The 16,151-nt window shown below is 35.7% G+C and overlaps 1 protein-coding gene across 12 annotated transcripts in view; it reads right to left on the bottom strand.

Moving 5' to 3' along the window:
• The window catches only part of syne2a (spectrin repeat containing, nuclear envelope 2a), a 141,450-nt gene that overhangs the window by 71,574 nt on the left and 53,725 nt on the right, over positions 1-16,151 (bottom strand). For all 12 annotated transcript variants that reach the window (XM_032585364.1, XM_032585368.1, XM_032585371.1 and 9 more), the window contains 10 exons: positions 14,708-14,987; positions 13,183-13,355; positions 11,972-12,287; positions 11,056-11,220; positions 10,688-10,966; positions 10,458-10,585; positions 9,539-9,671; positions 8,192-8,338; positions 5,704-7,092; positions 1,997-2,167 (listed from right to left, as the gene is read on the bottom strand). In XM_032585364.1, the coding sequence (XP_032441255.1) occupies positions 1,997-2,167; positions 5,704-7,092; positions 8,192-8,338; positions 9,539-9,671; positions 10,458-10,585; positions 10,688-10,966; positions 11,056-11,220; positions 11,972-12,287; positions 13,183-13,355; positions 14,708-14,987 (3,181 nt within the window). The remainder of the gene's footprint in view (positions 1-1,996; positions 2,168-5,703; positions 7,093-8,191; positions 8,339-9,538; positions 9,672-10,457; positions 10,586-10,687; positions 10,967-11,055; positions 11,221-11,971; positions 12,288-13,182; positions 13,356-14,707; positions 14,988-16,151) is intronic.

The raw sequence follows: 16,151 nt of genomic DNA on the forward strand, positions 1-16,151 counted from the left end.
ACTTAAAACAACACTGAAACATTACTTTTAAGCTAGTCTGTCTCATTTCAAGTGTACAAAGATATTTCCACTAGAAACTAGACCAAAAATACTTGGTAAGATTTTGTGTTTTTGCAGTGTAAGTGCAGATGAATAAAAATTCACACCACACTTTTGAGATTTTTATGTATAAAAATTGTTTTCCACTTCAGTTATGAACTAATTTGTGTTGATCTTTTTCGCAAAAGAAGCCCAAAGTTTATGTGATGTGCAAATTGTTCACTTTTACACATAAATAAGTCAAGAAACATTATGAATATCGATAGGCCTGTCGCGATAAACGGTAAATCGATTAATCGTACGATAAATTAAAACTATCGACGTCATTTTAATTATCGGCATTATCGTCTCTTCCGGCCTTTTTCTCTTTCTGTTGATGACACAGAATGAAAAAAGGCTAAACTCCGGTGCTCTCCACTGATCCTCCCTTCCTCATTTCCTTAGTGTAAAGCCCAGCGCATCTTATCCTGCAAGATCTTAGAGCTGTCGGCCGATTGTCGGCCCATTTTTAAAACCTGACAGACCACACATTAGCCGACAGAAATCCTAGGTATAACGGTTCCATCGGGTTCGGTCCTGCCGTGTGGTGTCCAACAATGGGCACAAAATAATGGCTACAAGTCCAGTTAACTAATTTTAAAATCAGGCATTAATCAATGCTTTACTACAATCTACCTGCAATGCATGTGGCTAGTGTCAGCGTAAAGTCCTGACTGAATGAAAATCATTAGAACCTGTTTACGTCACGTTAAGGAAGAACAGCTGAAAAGTTACCGGGTTTATCAACTGCGGCAGCAATTTCGCTCCAACTCCTCCTCTTGTCATTTCTATATTCTTTGCATGTTGAATAAACATTAATGTTGTTTCCACATATCATCTCCAATGTCCGCTGGACTTCAGGTTGCGCCATGTCAGCTGTTTGGGATTCCCCTCCGTAATTTCCCCTCAGAAAGCTCAGAGGAGAATCCACGCTTTCTGATTGGCTACCTGTCACATTCAACAGGAAGCGTTAAGCTCGCAGTCGGGGAAAAACCCTGATTTAGATCGGAGCGGAAACGACGATCTACCGTAACACAAAACACAATCTTAGAAAGACCAACGATCTAAGATTGTTGTAAGGGGAAAAATAGGAGCAAAAAATCATGTAGTGTGAATTATTGCATCAGGTAGTCGATGTGCCCATCTTCTCTATTTAAATCTAATTATTACTGAAGGGCAACACAATATACAGACTTCATTATCTGCACTCTTTTGGTTGAATGCAGTATTTATTTCCACTTTTACTTTATGTTGTTTAGTTTTTTTTTTCAAGTGAGTTTTTTGTTAATGGAGACTGAGAATCCATTTTATTTTTGTTTTTGGTTGTTTTGTTTATTTTGTTTATCAGCTCCAGTGTTAAATGTTCTTTTGAAAATAAAGTGTATCTATCTTTGGCAGGAAATCGCATGCATTATTACGTCATTTCCATTACATCAGTGTTAAAAGGTCTTCAAACAATATTATCGTTTATCGCAATAATTTTTGAGACAATTAATCACTCAGCAAAATTTGCTATCGTGACAGGCCTAAATATCGATATCAAATATCAACGATCTCGAACAATCATACAAAAAGTCATTATTCTAACATAACTGCTCTTTTATCTTGATCTACATAAAGTGTAATTAGACTAAAGACTCAACAGGAAACGACTCTCTCATAAATCCTTCCTGTTAGGCAGCATCATGGGAATACACAAACATCAGTCAACTCTTTTCTTCTCACTCTGACATCAGAAATTATTTAACCTTTCATTTGGAAACAGAAACTTGAACTTGTTTCAAAAAATGTTTTATTTTGCAACAAAACTGCCAGATTATGTATTAAATGTGAACAACAGTATAGGAGATAATATTTGTGACTTAGTTTAGAACAGAAGCTGTGTTCAGATTTTGCATTAAAACGAGAAAAAATTCACCTGTAAAATGTTACTTTGCTCCACCGACGCCTGAATCGCTGATAAACTGTCCTGCAAGGCGGAGCTGTACTTGTAGCTTCCCAGTGATCCACCTGTCAACACTTCAGCGCCGGGGCCGCATGCTGAGCCCGGCGGGGTCCGCTCCGACTCCATGACTGTTTGGCTTTGAAGCTACACAGAAAGAAGCCAGGAGTGGCGTCACATTTTAGCCTTTCCCCATGTTTGTCCACAGATAATAACAGTGCTTCCTGTTCTTTTTTTTCCCGCCTCCGCCGGTGCAAATATCAGGTTGTCAGTGGCTCAGCCAGTCAGTGCAGTTAACACAAGAATGCGCCCGAGTGAGTGATGAAGAGAAGGAAGCCCTGGGGGTGAAGGATTCCCCGTCTGCTCACATAAAACAACGCTGACTCTGTTTTTTTACAGTGTGGCCAAACTGGACTGAAACCAAAAACGTTAGCAGCTTACAAAAGAAGGGAGTCGCCTTGCTAAACATCAGGGGAAAGACGAAGGTGTGTATTGTGGCTGTTTTCTATGCGGTGAAAGAATGGAAACACGCAAAATGATTTGTAACAAGGAAATGGAAAAATGGAGAAGACACTTAGAAAAACTGTATTTTTAATACTAATATGGCTAAGAAAACTAAAAAAGGGATATTTTTATTGAATTTATGTACCTGATTTATAGATTTTGATAAAAGTTTAAAAAATATAGCAATTCAAAAATGGTTATAGTCAACTAATGATCAAAATACAACTGTTAAATGAGCTTCAGTTAAAGCACAGGTGTCAAACTCAAGGTCCGGGGACCAAATCCAGCCCACCATAGCTTTTTATGTGGCCCTGTAGAAACTTCTATACTCCCAAAGTACATCAATCAATCTCTTTGGTTGTTTTGTGATTCCACAATTGCTGAAATTCATGCAAAATAACCAGATTGTCACACTTTTTTTGCGCTAATGCATAATTATGAATTCATTGCAAATTTTCTGCAAAAATGTTCAAAACCTAAAGTGGTAGTAGTTTTTACTTCTACTCCACTGCTTCCTTATTTAATGTCAATTTTAGTCTGTGATCCATATGGTAAGTACGTAAAAAGTCACAATTACCATCTTACACAATATGGCGCAAAATATCTTTCAAATGTTTCTAAATATTCAGATTTTAACTGCAAAATATCAGAAAAACAATCAAAATCCTGGAGGAATTGATCAGTTTGAAAAAACTCAATATTTAAATCTAAGAAGAATTCATCAAATTCAGCTATTTATTAATATTTTAACTGCTTGTTAATGCGTTTTATCAATACATTCTGATACAATCTACCCTTTGAGAACATTTATGATGTTGATATGGCCCAAAAAGAAAGTCTGACACAAAACAAAATTGGTTTTGTCTTGTGCAGAAGCAGAAGTTTATTTATTTTATTGTTGTTTCGATTTCCTACAGGAGTACCACATTTCTGCTCCTGTCACTTTAAGAGCTCCGTCCCAAAAACCCAGCCTGCTCTGATTGGTCAGCTGGTCAATTCAAAATGTGAAAGAGAACAAGCCCATTCTTTTACGCTCTTCTGCACCTGTGCATGTTGGCTATCTGTAAAGGTACACAAAAGCCGAACTTTTCTGGCTGAACGGTTAACACTGTAAACAGAAACCAGATGCTAGCCAAGATAACGAACGATGGTGTAATGACAAATATTCTTTTTGACAAATTCCTAAAGAAATATTTCAGGCATCCAGAAACAACCGTAAGAAGTGAAAGGAAGTGAAAGCTGCTTTGGCACCAACCTCAAATTGTTCAGGATTTTGCTCAAATTTAGCTGCTTTTTGGTGGATGGCCAATGCTTTAAAGTCAACTTTGGCAGATGGGAGGCATTCAAACAATAAATGATAAGGTAAGAAAAAATAAAAATAAAAAAAATACATAAATGCAAATCTGTTCTTGTAAAAGCAGAATACAGTTTAGCATAAAATTACAGCTTTAAAATGTCATTTTTATGTCTTGTTGTCTCTCACACTTGACTACAAGACATGTTTGTAAATGTCAACCTTACTTTATAAAAAAATTTTAAAGAATTGAGAACAGTTTGTTGTCTTAATCTGCATGTAGTTATCCATAAGGAAAAAATAAATTTATTCTTCAGAAGAGTGCTTAACCTGATCGCCTTTATATTTAGGATTCTGAGCCTGCGGGAGCGAGCGAACGACCAATGCAAGTCACGGCCCTGAAACTCCAGGTTCAGTACTCACACCACAACTCAGATGCAAATATTCAGCCACATCCATCTGTAGGTGGCGCTATAGCTTCAGCTTATAACTCCAAACTTAGAAATCACATTAACAAAACTGATGTGGCAAAGTTTCTTAGAAAGATTCTCCAGTAGATGAGCCATTGTGTCAAAGTTGTTTGTCTGGAATATTTGCCACAAAAACTGGATTAACCAAAACTAATCTCACCCCCTAGAATCAACTCTGAGAAAATAAAACCTGGTACCATATACACTAAGGAAGAAACAAAAAAATTATGGTGGTGGATTTATTTATTTTTTGCCCAATTACAAAGTAATAAAAGCTAATTACACATTGCTACACACGTAGTTGCAAAATGAAATTACCCATAATTTTAAAACCGTAACAATAATCCACAATTTCCTTCATACCGCCAATTAGAAACACAATATTGACCATATCTAGCCAATTAGAAACACAATATTGACCATATCTAGCCAATTAGAAACACAATATTGACCATATCTAGCCAATTAGAAACACAATATTGACCATATCTAGCTAGTTTTTTTCAACGTCCACCTGTAGGTGGAGCTGTAAAATTGCAAAATTTGTTACGCAAAAATCGCAGCTTGGATTTTTGCCAAACTTTTTATGGAAGTAACATTGGATGGAGCTGTCTATGGACAGATTTTAGCGTTTATTCTGACATGGGAGCCAAAAGGATTGTCTATATCTGATATAAATGGGTCTAATGGGATTTGTCTGTCCAACAAATCAATCAAACAGCTGCAGCTGATCCAGAATGCTGCTGCTGGCGTTCTCACTAAAACCAGGAAGATAGAGCACATAACACCAGTTTTAAAGTCCCTCCACTGGCTCCCTGTAGCTCAAAGAATAGACTTTAAAATACTGTTGTTAGTTTATAAATCACTGAACGGCTTAGCACCACAATACATTAAAGATCTGTTGTTGTATCAACCTTCCAGACCTCTCAGGTTCTGGTTCTGGTTCTGCTCTGCATCCCCAGAACCAGAACCAAACGAGGAGAAGCAGCTTTCAGCATCTATGCACCACAAATCTGGAACAAACTTCCAGAAAACTGTAAAACAGCTGAAACACTGACTTCCTTTAAAACTAGACTAAAAACCCACCTGTTTAGAATTGTATTTGAAATGTAATCAATTACAAATTTAATGATGGAGCTTGGCTTAATGTAATATTTTGATTGTTGATTCTATGTTGCATGACTTTGTGTTTTTGTGTTTGTTATGATGTAAAGCACTTTGAAATGCCTTGCTGCTGAAATGTGCTATATAAATAAAATTTGATTGATGGACTGATTGATAATGTAGTGAATAGAAAGTCTTAATTATTGTTTATCCAGGTATTCTTGTCATTTCTATTCCATTTATTCCTACTTAAAAAGGAAAAGAAGTGAAAAAACTTTTTAAATGTGCTAACAAATAAACCATTAGCTCACCTTTCCCAGTGGCAACAGCATTTCTTTCAGTGCTCCATTTTGTTTCCATTTCTTTCCTTCACGTAGCAGTGAGGTGCCATCTTGTCCAGTGGGTATTGCACAGAGTTTCCCGTCTGTACATTCAGAGTCGTTAGCTCCTCCTCGCGTCGCCCCCTCACCTGCTCCACCTCTGCTCATTGCACTGTCGGTAGCTGTCAGTTGTTTGTCAGCTGCATCAATTTGTTTTTCGGTTTCTTTTTCATCTCGATTTGGCACCGAATCCTCTGCAGAGCTCAGGGCAGGAGGCACAGTTTTTCCCAAAGACTGACAGGCAGTCGCCCAAGATGTGCTGACTGGGAATTTTTCACCTGTTTCAACGCCAAACTCACATTTGGAGTCAGATTTAGAAAGAGTCAGAGCTTCATCGTTCTTTACTGCATGGGTTGGTTGAGTCTCTTTGTTTTCTGACTGCCTGCTTGAACCTTTTTGCTCTGCAGGTTTTCCGTCTAACTCAGGGTTGAGTCTTGGTTTCTTCTCAAGAAATCCTGCGTTTGAACTTGTTTTACAGTGTTGATCTCCTACATATCCACTTTGCTGGATGTCAAACGACTGCAGCTCCAAAACTACAGTGAACACTTTATCTTGGCTTCCACTGACTTGCCTATTATGCTCCTCTTGTTCTCTTGCACCTGCATTAAAAGTCTCTGATTTGCAGGTTTTTAAGAGTGTTTGGTCCGACTCTGACTGGACTGAATCTGTGGAAAATCTAGTTGCTTTTTCTGTGATTTCAATCAGCTCTTTTTCCCTTTTTTCATTCTCCATTTCCGGTTCAACTGTACATACTTTTGTTGAGACATCAGAATGTTCTTTTAAGGCATCAAGACCATCTGAATGGATCGGCAGAGGACAGGACACATTGTTGATCTCAGGAATGGCTGCTTCAGTCGATTCCTTGGGGGACGAGATGATCGGTAATTTGATTTTGTTGATTTTGTCTGAATAAGACGGTTCTAAAACTAAGGCTTCTTCAGTGTTCAGTGAGGCGGATATGATTGTTCCTGTAATATTTTCAGAAACTATCATGTCCGCTGACTCAACAGCAATCTGATGGTTAATTTCTCCTGAAGCAGATGGAGGCTCCTTTGAACCGAAAACATCTGGACTTTCTGAACACAGGGCTGGAATATTGTCTAAAACAGCTGTTGTACAAATAACAGGGATATTTTCTTGATTCGGTTTAGTGGCATCAGTTTCATTCTTCAATACTCCTGATTGAAAAGTGAGCAGTTTGGTTGGGATGTGTAACGTTTCCCAGCCATCTTGGTGTCTGTCTGAGTTGGGATCACAAACATCTCCAGCTGTTTTTTCTTCATTACCTCCGTTTGGCAATTCTGTTTGCATTTGATTAACCTGTTAAACCCCCCCAAAAAACAAACATATTAATAAATAGCAATGTGTGGATTTGAGATGTACGTCCTTAAATTAAATTAAATTTAAATTGTTTTCACATTAATCACTCCCTCCAGGATTTCATGATTGATTCTGTGATGGTCTTTGCAATCAAATTCACAAATATATAAATATTTGTAAAAACTCTTCTTGAGTTAATCATTAGTATTATTGTTTCTAAATGAATATGAACTTGTTTGTTTTTTTTTTTGCATTATTTGAGGTCTGAAATAACTGCATCTTTTTTTCTTATTTTGACCATTTCTCATTTTCTGCAAATAAATACCAAATTTTTGCTTGTAATTTCAGAGACATGTTGTCAGTAGTTCATAGAATAAAATAACAATGTTCATTTCACTCAAACATAGACCTATAAAAAGTAAAATAAAAGAAACTGATCATTTTAAGTTGTTTCCAATTTTTCCCAGAGCTGTATAGATATATATTTAGACAGAAAAAATTAGATTTTTAGTAAAAATTAGCCACATTTTATTTGTTCTTATAGTGTCTCTTATATACGTATATATATTTATTCTAGATTTTTAAAAATGTATTTATTTTATTATTTAGCTATAAAAAGTAAAATAAAAGAAACTGATCATTGTAAGTGGTCTCTTAATTTTTCCAGAGCTGTTTAAATATTTGTAAGACATTTTGCGATATATGTACTTATAAATTACCTTTCACTCGCCGTATCAATCACAGACATCAAAGCGGTGTAGTAGATGTAGGAAATACTGCCACCAGCAGGTGGGAGTTAGTAATATTTGTGAACATTTTTGTGGAAATTTTGCAATAAACTCACAATTATACATTAGCATAAAACAATTTGTTGATTTTGCATGGATTTTGTGGAATAGTGACCAAGTGGAGGGACTGACTGATGTAATGTGGCAATATGCTGAGACAAAATGCTTTGATTTGATTGATGAAATGATATTTAAGCACACAACTGTTATTCTGAAGGTCCATAAAAAGCTAATATGAGCCATATTTGGCCCCCGGGGCCATAAGTTTGACACTTGTAACTTAATTCTTCTTGAACTAGGAATATTCTCACCAGGCCTCGACTTTCCATCAAAACCTCTGAAGCGCTTTTCACCAGCGTTTTCGTCATTTCTTCACCCACACAATTTACCAGAATGTTCTGCTGGGAAAGAACGTCGTAAAGTTTGTTTTGAAGCTTTAAACCTTCATCCAGAACCGCCTATGAGAGAGAGCAAACAATAGCTTTAGTTACATTTATATTTGTTTTTTTATAATTATGAAAACATCACTATCACTAAGAAGCTGATTGAAATACGGCCTATTACCGTCCAGATGGAATGAGCTGCATCCTGTTTTTTATTTTTAACAAGAACAACGAAGAGGGGAAAGGTCTCAACGCTTGTATTATAATTTAGAGGATGGATCCATCTGTGGCATTTTAAAGCTCAATGAATAAAAGAATAATAAAAAAAACTCATGAGAAAAATCTGTTCTGCTTGGCCTGAAAAGCACAAAGGGAAAAGTAATTTTCATGTCATTAACACAAAGTGCAGCCGAAAAAAGCACTGGAGGCTGAAGCCTCTCTGACTTACAGAAGCTCAGAGAGCTGAGTCACAACTTTAATTTACATGTTTTGAAGAAAAAGTTTAAATTTGAACATTTTTGGCAAAGAAAAGGACTTTGCAAACTCAAGTTTGCATGAAACTACTCTGAAACAATAAAAAATAATTCAGACATGTAAATTAAAATCTAAAAATGTAATTTACATTAATTTTAAATAAAAAATTGTAAAAAAAAATTATGTGCATGTTTTGTAAAAGAAAGTTTAAATTTGAACATTTTTGGCAAAAAAAGGACTTTGCAAGCTCAAGTTTGCATGAAACAATCCAAATTATTAAAAATTGATTCAGTCATGTGAATTAAAATCCAAAAATATTTGCAGAAAAAGTTTCAATTTGAACATTATTGGCAAAAAAAAAGGACTTTGAAACAACCCTTAATCATTAAAGATTTATTCAGATGTGTAAATTTTAATTTAAAATTATAATTTACATTCATTTTTTATTAAAATTAAGAATTTAAATTTACATGTTTTGCAGAAAAAGTTTAACTTTGAACATTTTTGGCAAAAAAAAAAAAGAAGCTGACTTTGCAAACTGAAGTTCGCATGAAACAACTCTGAATGATCAAAAACTTTAAATTTTCGGATATTTCTAACATTACAGCTTCATGTTACATTATAAAGTTGACTTAACTTAAATCTTTGCTTATGTATCAAAACAGAACAACAATAAATGTTGGCGATAACATAGCAGTAACATATTACTTTAGGAGCATTTGTTCTTAACTTTTGGGGTTGAATTTAAATCTCAACCTGATCCACGTTTAATGGAAAACATTGGAAACGTTTGTGAATTACCTGACTGGATGATGATGACGTCTGAACTTTTGCTACTTGGATCCACAGCTGCAGATCTCTGATGACGCCTCTCACTGTCTCACCCGTTACTTCCACGCATTCTTCCTTTTTCTGGTTAAAAACTGACCTCAGGCTGGATTTAGGGCACAAAAAAGGAGAGAATTCAGTTTTTTAGTCAAAATGTTTTTAAAAAATTAATGGGAAGTGAATTTTTATGGAAATTAGAACAGCTTTTCTCTTCTTTCTGTAACAGAAACTTCTATATCCATGAACTGTGTGACTCTCTACGAGTATGAGGGTCACACTAGTAAAAAATAAAAAATTAAAATTAAGATAATAATAATAGTATAATGAGAATTAAGTCGTATGAGAATAAAGTCACAATATAACAAGAAAAACTTGTCATAACATTACAAGAATAAAGTTGAAATAATATGAGAATAAAGTTAGGATATTTTGAAAATAGTCGATATAATAATATTAAAGTAATGATTTTATTCTCATACTTTTTTCTAGTAATTTTATGACTTTATTCTCATAATTTCATGACTTTAATCTCATAATTTTATGACTTTAATCTCATAATTTTATAATTTATTCTCATAATTTTATGACTTTAATCTCATAATTTATTATTGTTATATTCTTAGTGTGACCCTAATACTCCACTGACAAAGCTATATAACAGATCAGTCTGTTTTATATAATTTTATTGAATTTTCAAAAATTCAGTAATTTATTTGAATTTACCAATATATTAATATATTTTAAATAAACATATTTATTTACAGAAATAAATAATAAAACAAGAAAAACATTGTTTTCTCCATTTCTTCTGCTAAATCAGCCATTCTCTGCTTTCTGTCACAGTTACAGTCCCATCTGCCTTTATTTGCTGTCATAAACTGAGACGATGTACCTGAGGAGTTCTTTCCAAACAGCACTGACAGTAAAAATGGCTTCTGCAGGAAGCACTTCCTGTGTTTCCCTCGTCCTCTGCAGGGCATTAACTCTGATATCCAGCTGTGTCAGTTTTTTATCCCATCCCTGAGAAGCACAAATGTTTGTTTTATTGAAAGCATGCGTGCAGTTTTTGACATGTGTTTATGTGGGGATGTAGTGACACTTCACAGTATTCTTTAATGTTACCTGTACCAAACGCCACTGCTGTGTCAGCTGGAAGACATCTGGCAACACAGACAGCTCCTCCACATTTTTGGCGAGATCTCTTAGATCTGCCTGTAAAAGGGAGGCTTCTTCCTGCAGAGGGATTGCACGCTCTATCGCCCTCTTGTGGTTGTGGAGGTTACTGATTTGCTCTGAAAGGCTGGCTTGGGCTTCTGCTGTGCAGCTGGCTGTGAGGGAATCCCTGAGCGTTACAAGCACTAAAAGCTCCTTTTCAATTTCTGCTACTTGTTTCAGCAAAGCCTGGGAAGCGGATGGAGAAAAAGAGAAACGTGAAACATGATATAGGTGGAAACAGAATATGCAGAGTCAGCTTTCTTAAAGGGTTTTACCTCTAGAGATGCTGCATCAGAGGTCAGCCCACCGGAGCTTTCTGTTCGGGTCTGGCAAGCCGTCATCCTCTGTTGAAGGGTTGTCAAGTGATGGTGGCAGGCCTGCAGCAGCTGGCCGAACTGTTCCTCATTACTCAAACCTTTCTGCAGGTGGGCGCACAAACCCTGCGGACATTTCAGGCAGACCAAGCAACTCAAACTCTGAGAGCCCTGTACTCAAGTAAGAGTAGCACTACTTCTGCATATTTTAAAAACTGGCCTTCCAGAAAATTACTACTAAGAATTTGGTAAGAAGGACAAGCAATCAATCATTTATTATTGAAACAATTACATCATCAGACAGAGTATGTAAAAATAAAAACAATTCACCTAGAGCTGGACGATATTATCAATATTGACATTAGTCAATATTGATAATTCATGTTAGTTTTTAGATCTAAATATATAAAATTTAAAACGGAAAATATAGAAGATTTCCTGTTTTATCCAGTTTTCTCTCCACGTTGTTGTTTTTTATACGTAACGGTGGCGGAACTATAAACTGCTGCTGTGCCAGTTACGCAACAGGTTGTTGCTAGGTAACCAAAGAGTGGGTGAGTTGCTAGGCAACCAAAGAGTGAGTGAGCTAGCGGGCTACTTGACACTAGGCCAAAAATACTCAGTACGAGTTTGTTTTTGCATTGTAGGGTTCACAATCCCCGAGTTAAAGACCATAGCTTTAATTTATTTTATTTTATTAATGAATGTATTATTCATTTAGCTTTTTACTTGTTTGATTTTGGATATGTGGTCTTTTGTCTTTGCATTCTTAAATGAGGTTTTACAGAAAAAAGTTACAAATCAAATTAGAGATTTATCAATCTCTAATGCATTTTAACATGAACTCAATTGGCAGTCACTATGAAAATCATTTTACCTTCACTTCTGCCATAAGTGCTGACCAACGGGTTTCTAACTCATCCCAAGAGGAATCTTTCCAGATGGCGTTCCTGGTTTTCTCAGCCAGCTCCATCCTCTTCTCATTCAGACTGATTAAGGTTAATTTCAGGGATTCAGATTCAACCCGCAGCTGCCGGGCGAGAAAGCAGGCCTGCGCTCGCTCAGCTGAGCCCGGCCAGGGGAATAAAGATGGAAGCTGCTCCGCTTGGTGCTTCAGCTCTTCCACTCTGCAGGAAGCCTCCTGCCTGCTGGTCAGGTAGGTGGAGGAGAGCTCCAAATCATCTTCCAGTACCCTAAAAGAACATCGTAAAAGCTCCTTAATAAATAGACCAACAAAGAAAGTCAGAATCGGCAATGTGAGTTCAACGGTCGTTTAGGACCACCACACCACCAGGGGGCCCCCAAGAGCACCAAGCTACCGTAATAAAATAAATGTATATCTATTTAAAGTAACAGAAGCTGCGTTTACATTACGAATGTGCACAATACTTTGTCAATAAACTGAAAACGTAACAATTTTGCAAACTGCTGTGTTTCCATAAAAAAAAGCAATTAAAATCACACATGAATAAGTTTGTTCGCACACTAAAATACGCTAATTTCCTTACTCAACCTAGAACAAAATTTTTGTATAAAAATACGTGAGTTTTTTTTTTAATTGCTGTGTTTCCAGTAAGCAAATTTATTTTCATAATTCCAAATTACGCAAATATATGGTCAATGGAAATGCAGCAATTGAATAATACAAACTACATGTGGAAAAATTATTTCTATATTATTTTATTATAGCTGTTAAAACAATAATAGGTTAATCTCTTCCTGGTGTATCAAACTTGTTAACATGTCTACTGTACATTTAGTGCTTATCAGTTGATGTTACTTTCAAATAATTAAAATATTAGGGAACACCTAAATATTACTCTACAGTTAAAAATCCAAATTTCTTTTTAGATTGCTACTAAAAAGTTCAAATAAACAGCCATAATCAGATGTAACCTAATTGCAAATTATGCTAAATGACAGCAGGTTAAACACAAGAAGGAAAAATAATCCAGTGTTGACATGTTGATATGGGTGCCCCAAATGAAAATCTGCCCAGGGTCTCAAATAGCCCTGGGCCAGCCCTGGAGAAGGTTTTAAAACTGTGACAATCTGAGTTTTTGAAGAGATATTTTTGGCTCTAGTCACCTGAAATAAGGCTGAACCAATTCCAAAAGGTTCTTCCAGTTTTGTTGTGTTTTCTGGCTCTTCAGCTGAACGTCTCGTTTCAGCTCCGGAGACAATCTTTGGCTCAGACTCTCTCCAGTAACTCTGAGCTGCTCCAGACGCGTTTCCGCTCCAGTTGTAGCTTTTAACACAGCCTGAAACAAAAACAAAATGTTTCATTCAATCACAGACGTTTCCAAACTCAGGCATAAGCAGCGTGAGACGTAATCTGTTTATTTAGATTACTGTGTCTGCTCTGTTAAAAACATTAACTGGTGATTCCAGTTTGTTCGGTTTATAAGTTACTGCAACATGACTTCTGCACAACATGCTTAGAACAAGCTGGACAAACTTTAGACAAATGGAGAAAATGTGTCAATGATTTACTAAATTATTCATACTTCTTTAATTTCTTCATATTCACATGACAGACCAACTCAAAATAGATGCAATTATGAAGTGGAAAAGATACAATTCATATTTTAACATTTTTAAGAGTAAAAATCTGAAAAGTGTGGTGTGCATTTGTATCTAGCACCACTTTTCACTGCTATTAGAAATGTTTTTAGATTATACAGTACAGACCAAAAGTTTGGACACACCTTCTAATTCAATGGGTTTTCTTTATTTTCATGACTATTTATAAGGCAATAAATCCCACTTATTAACCTGACAGGGCAGGTTGACCTATGAAGTGAAAACCATTTCAGGTGACTACCTGTTGAAGCTCATCAAGAAAATGCAGAGTGTGTGCAAAGCAGTAATCACAGCAAAAGGTTGCTACTTTGAAGAAACTAGAATATAAGGGCTATTTTCAGTTGTTTTACACTTTTTTGTTTAGTGCATATTTCCACATGTTATTCACAGTTTTGATGCCTTCAGTGTGAATCTACAATGTCAATAGTCATGAAAATAAAGGAAACTCATTGAATTAAAAGGTGTGTCCAAACTTTTGGTCTGCACTGTATCACCACCAGCATATCTAGAGAAATAGCTTAAGCACAGAGTTTTATTTACATTTAGGGCTAGACTTTGACTAGACCATTCTATCAAGAATGTGTTGTAATCTAGACGCTCTGGTGTACCCTCAATCCAATCTTGAGTCTTTTGCAGCTTTCCTGTTGCTAACAAAAAGTAGCATTCCCACAGTATGATGCTACCACCACCACATTTTACAGAAGTGGTGGGAAGGACTTTTGCATTGCACCGTTCAAGCTGCATAACAGACATTTTTAAAAAACACATAGTTTTAATGTTTATTTGGCATCAAAAGGTGGAATTTTAATTTGAGGTTCAGAAAGTGACAAATATTTTATCATCCGTTATAATTACCTTTGTATAATTAAAGGCTGAGTTGTGGAAAACTAATAATAAAATGGTTTGGAAGTTAATTTTGTGCTGTTTTAGGTTGTTTAAAGATCTTTAAATTACACACAAATAAGTCATTTTGTTAGTTTTTGTTAAATATTTCAAAAATATTTGTTTAGAATATGGATTATGTTCCTACCTGAGCATGACAAAGTCTTTGCTCTGCTGAAGTTTCAATTTCTCCACCGTCACTCTGTCTCAGACCATCAAACCATGACTGAATGGATTCAACCAAACCCTGAAATGCTTCTGAATCGTTACTCGGCATGGGCGTCGCCTCCTCTGAAACGCCTCCCAGGTTTGTGCAGAAGTTGTGACATCGCTGCAGCAGATCGCAGCTCTGCTGCAGCAGCACACACTGCTGCAGGTTACTGCTTCTAAAAGACGATACGAGCTCAGCAATACGCTCTGTCCTCCCTCTGCAAAACACAGAAAAAACTAATTATTAACTACAAACAAGTCAGTTAGACTCTTATATCACATGTGTCAAACTCGAGGCCCATGGGCCAAATTCGGCCCGCCATAACTTGCTGTGTGGCCCTCTAAGTTGTAAGCTAAACATTAAATGTGCTTAAATATTATGTTATCAGTCAAATCAATGTCGTTTTTGTCTGTTTAATGGCAAAATATATCAATAAGTTCCTCCAGTTTCTTGAGAATTGTCGTGGAAATTCACACAAAATCAACAAATTGAGCTAAAAACTGGGAATTCATTGCATATTTTTCTCAAAAATTGTCAAAAGTTTGACAAAAAATTTTTTGTATTTCTTACTTGTATTAAACAGCTGATTGATGTCAGATTATAGTTCATGATCTTTACAGCGAGTAATAAAAAGTTGCATTTATGTCATAAATAAGCAGAAACATTTCCAAATTAGTACCACAAACACTTTGATTTTTATTGCAAAAAATCACAAAACAACTGTAAAATCCTGGAGGAACTTAAAAAATGGTCCATATTATTTTATTTTAAGGATTTATGGATATTTTTACAGTTAGTGAACAAGTTTTATCAATATATTCTGGCACAATCAAGAGCATTCGTGATCTGGATTTGGCCCAAAACCAAAATGAGTTTGACACCGCTGGTTTATATTATTAATGAGAAAAATGGTGACGCTTTGTCAAGCTGGATGTTCTTTACAGTGAATAAAAAACATAAGACAAACAAAATCTATTCATAGATTAATAATAATTTATCAACAAAACATAGCTTAATGTTTAATGGAAGTCCAGGTTTTCCAAACACTATGAACATATCTGGTCGTCTAAAACAAATATTTGATCAGATCAAGAATCCAGAGAAACCCCTAATAGTTTAGAAATTATGGTCTATTTACTCTTATTCTTCTTAAACATGAGGAACCAAAATGTAGGATTATACTTTTACCTTTTTGTTTCTTTTGTTTTTGTATTTCCTTCTATTTCATGTAAAGCACTTTGAACTGCCTTGTTGCTGAAAATCTGCTACATAAATAAAATTACCTTACCTACATATTTACTATAAAGAGTAAAATAAAAAAAACAGGGTATGTAGTAAAGCAAACATATAAATATGTATTTAAGGTGGTACAAATTTGATC

The sequence above is a fragment of the Xiphophorus hellerii genome, chromosome 15 (genome assembly GCF_003331165.1).
Source record: "Xiphophorus hellerii strain 12219 chromosome 15, Xiphophorus_hellerii-4.1, whole genome shotgun sequence".
NCBI classification, from domain to species: Eukaryota; Metazoa; Chordata; class Actinopteri; order Cyprinodontiformes; family Poeciliidae; genus Xiphophorus; species Xiphophorus hellerii.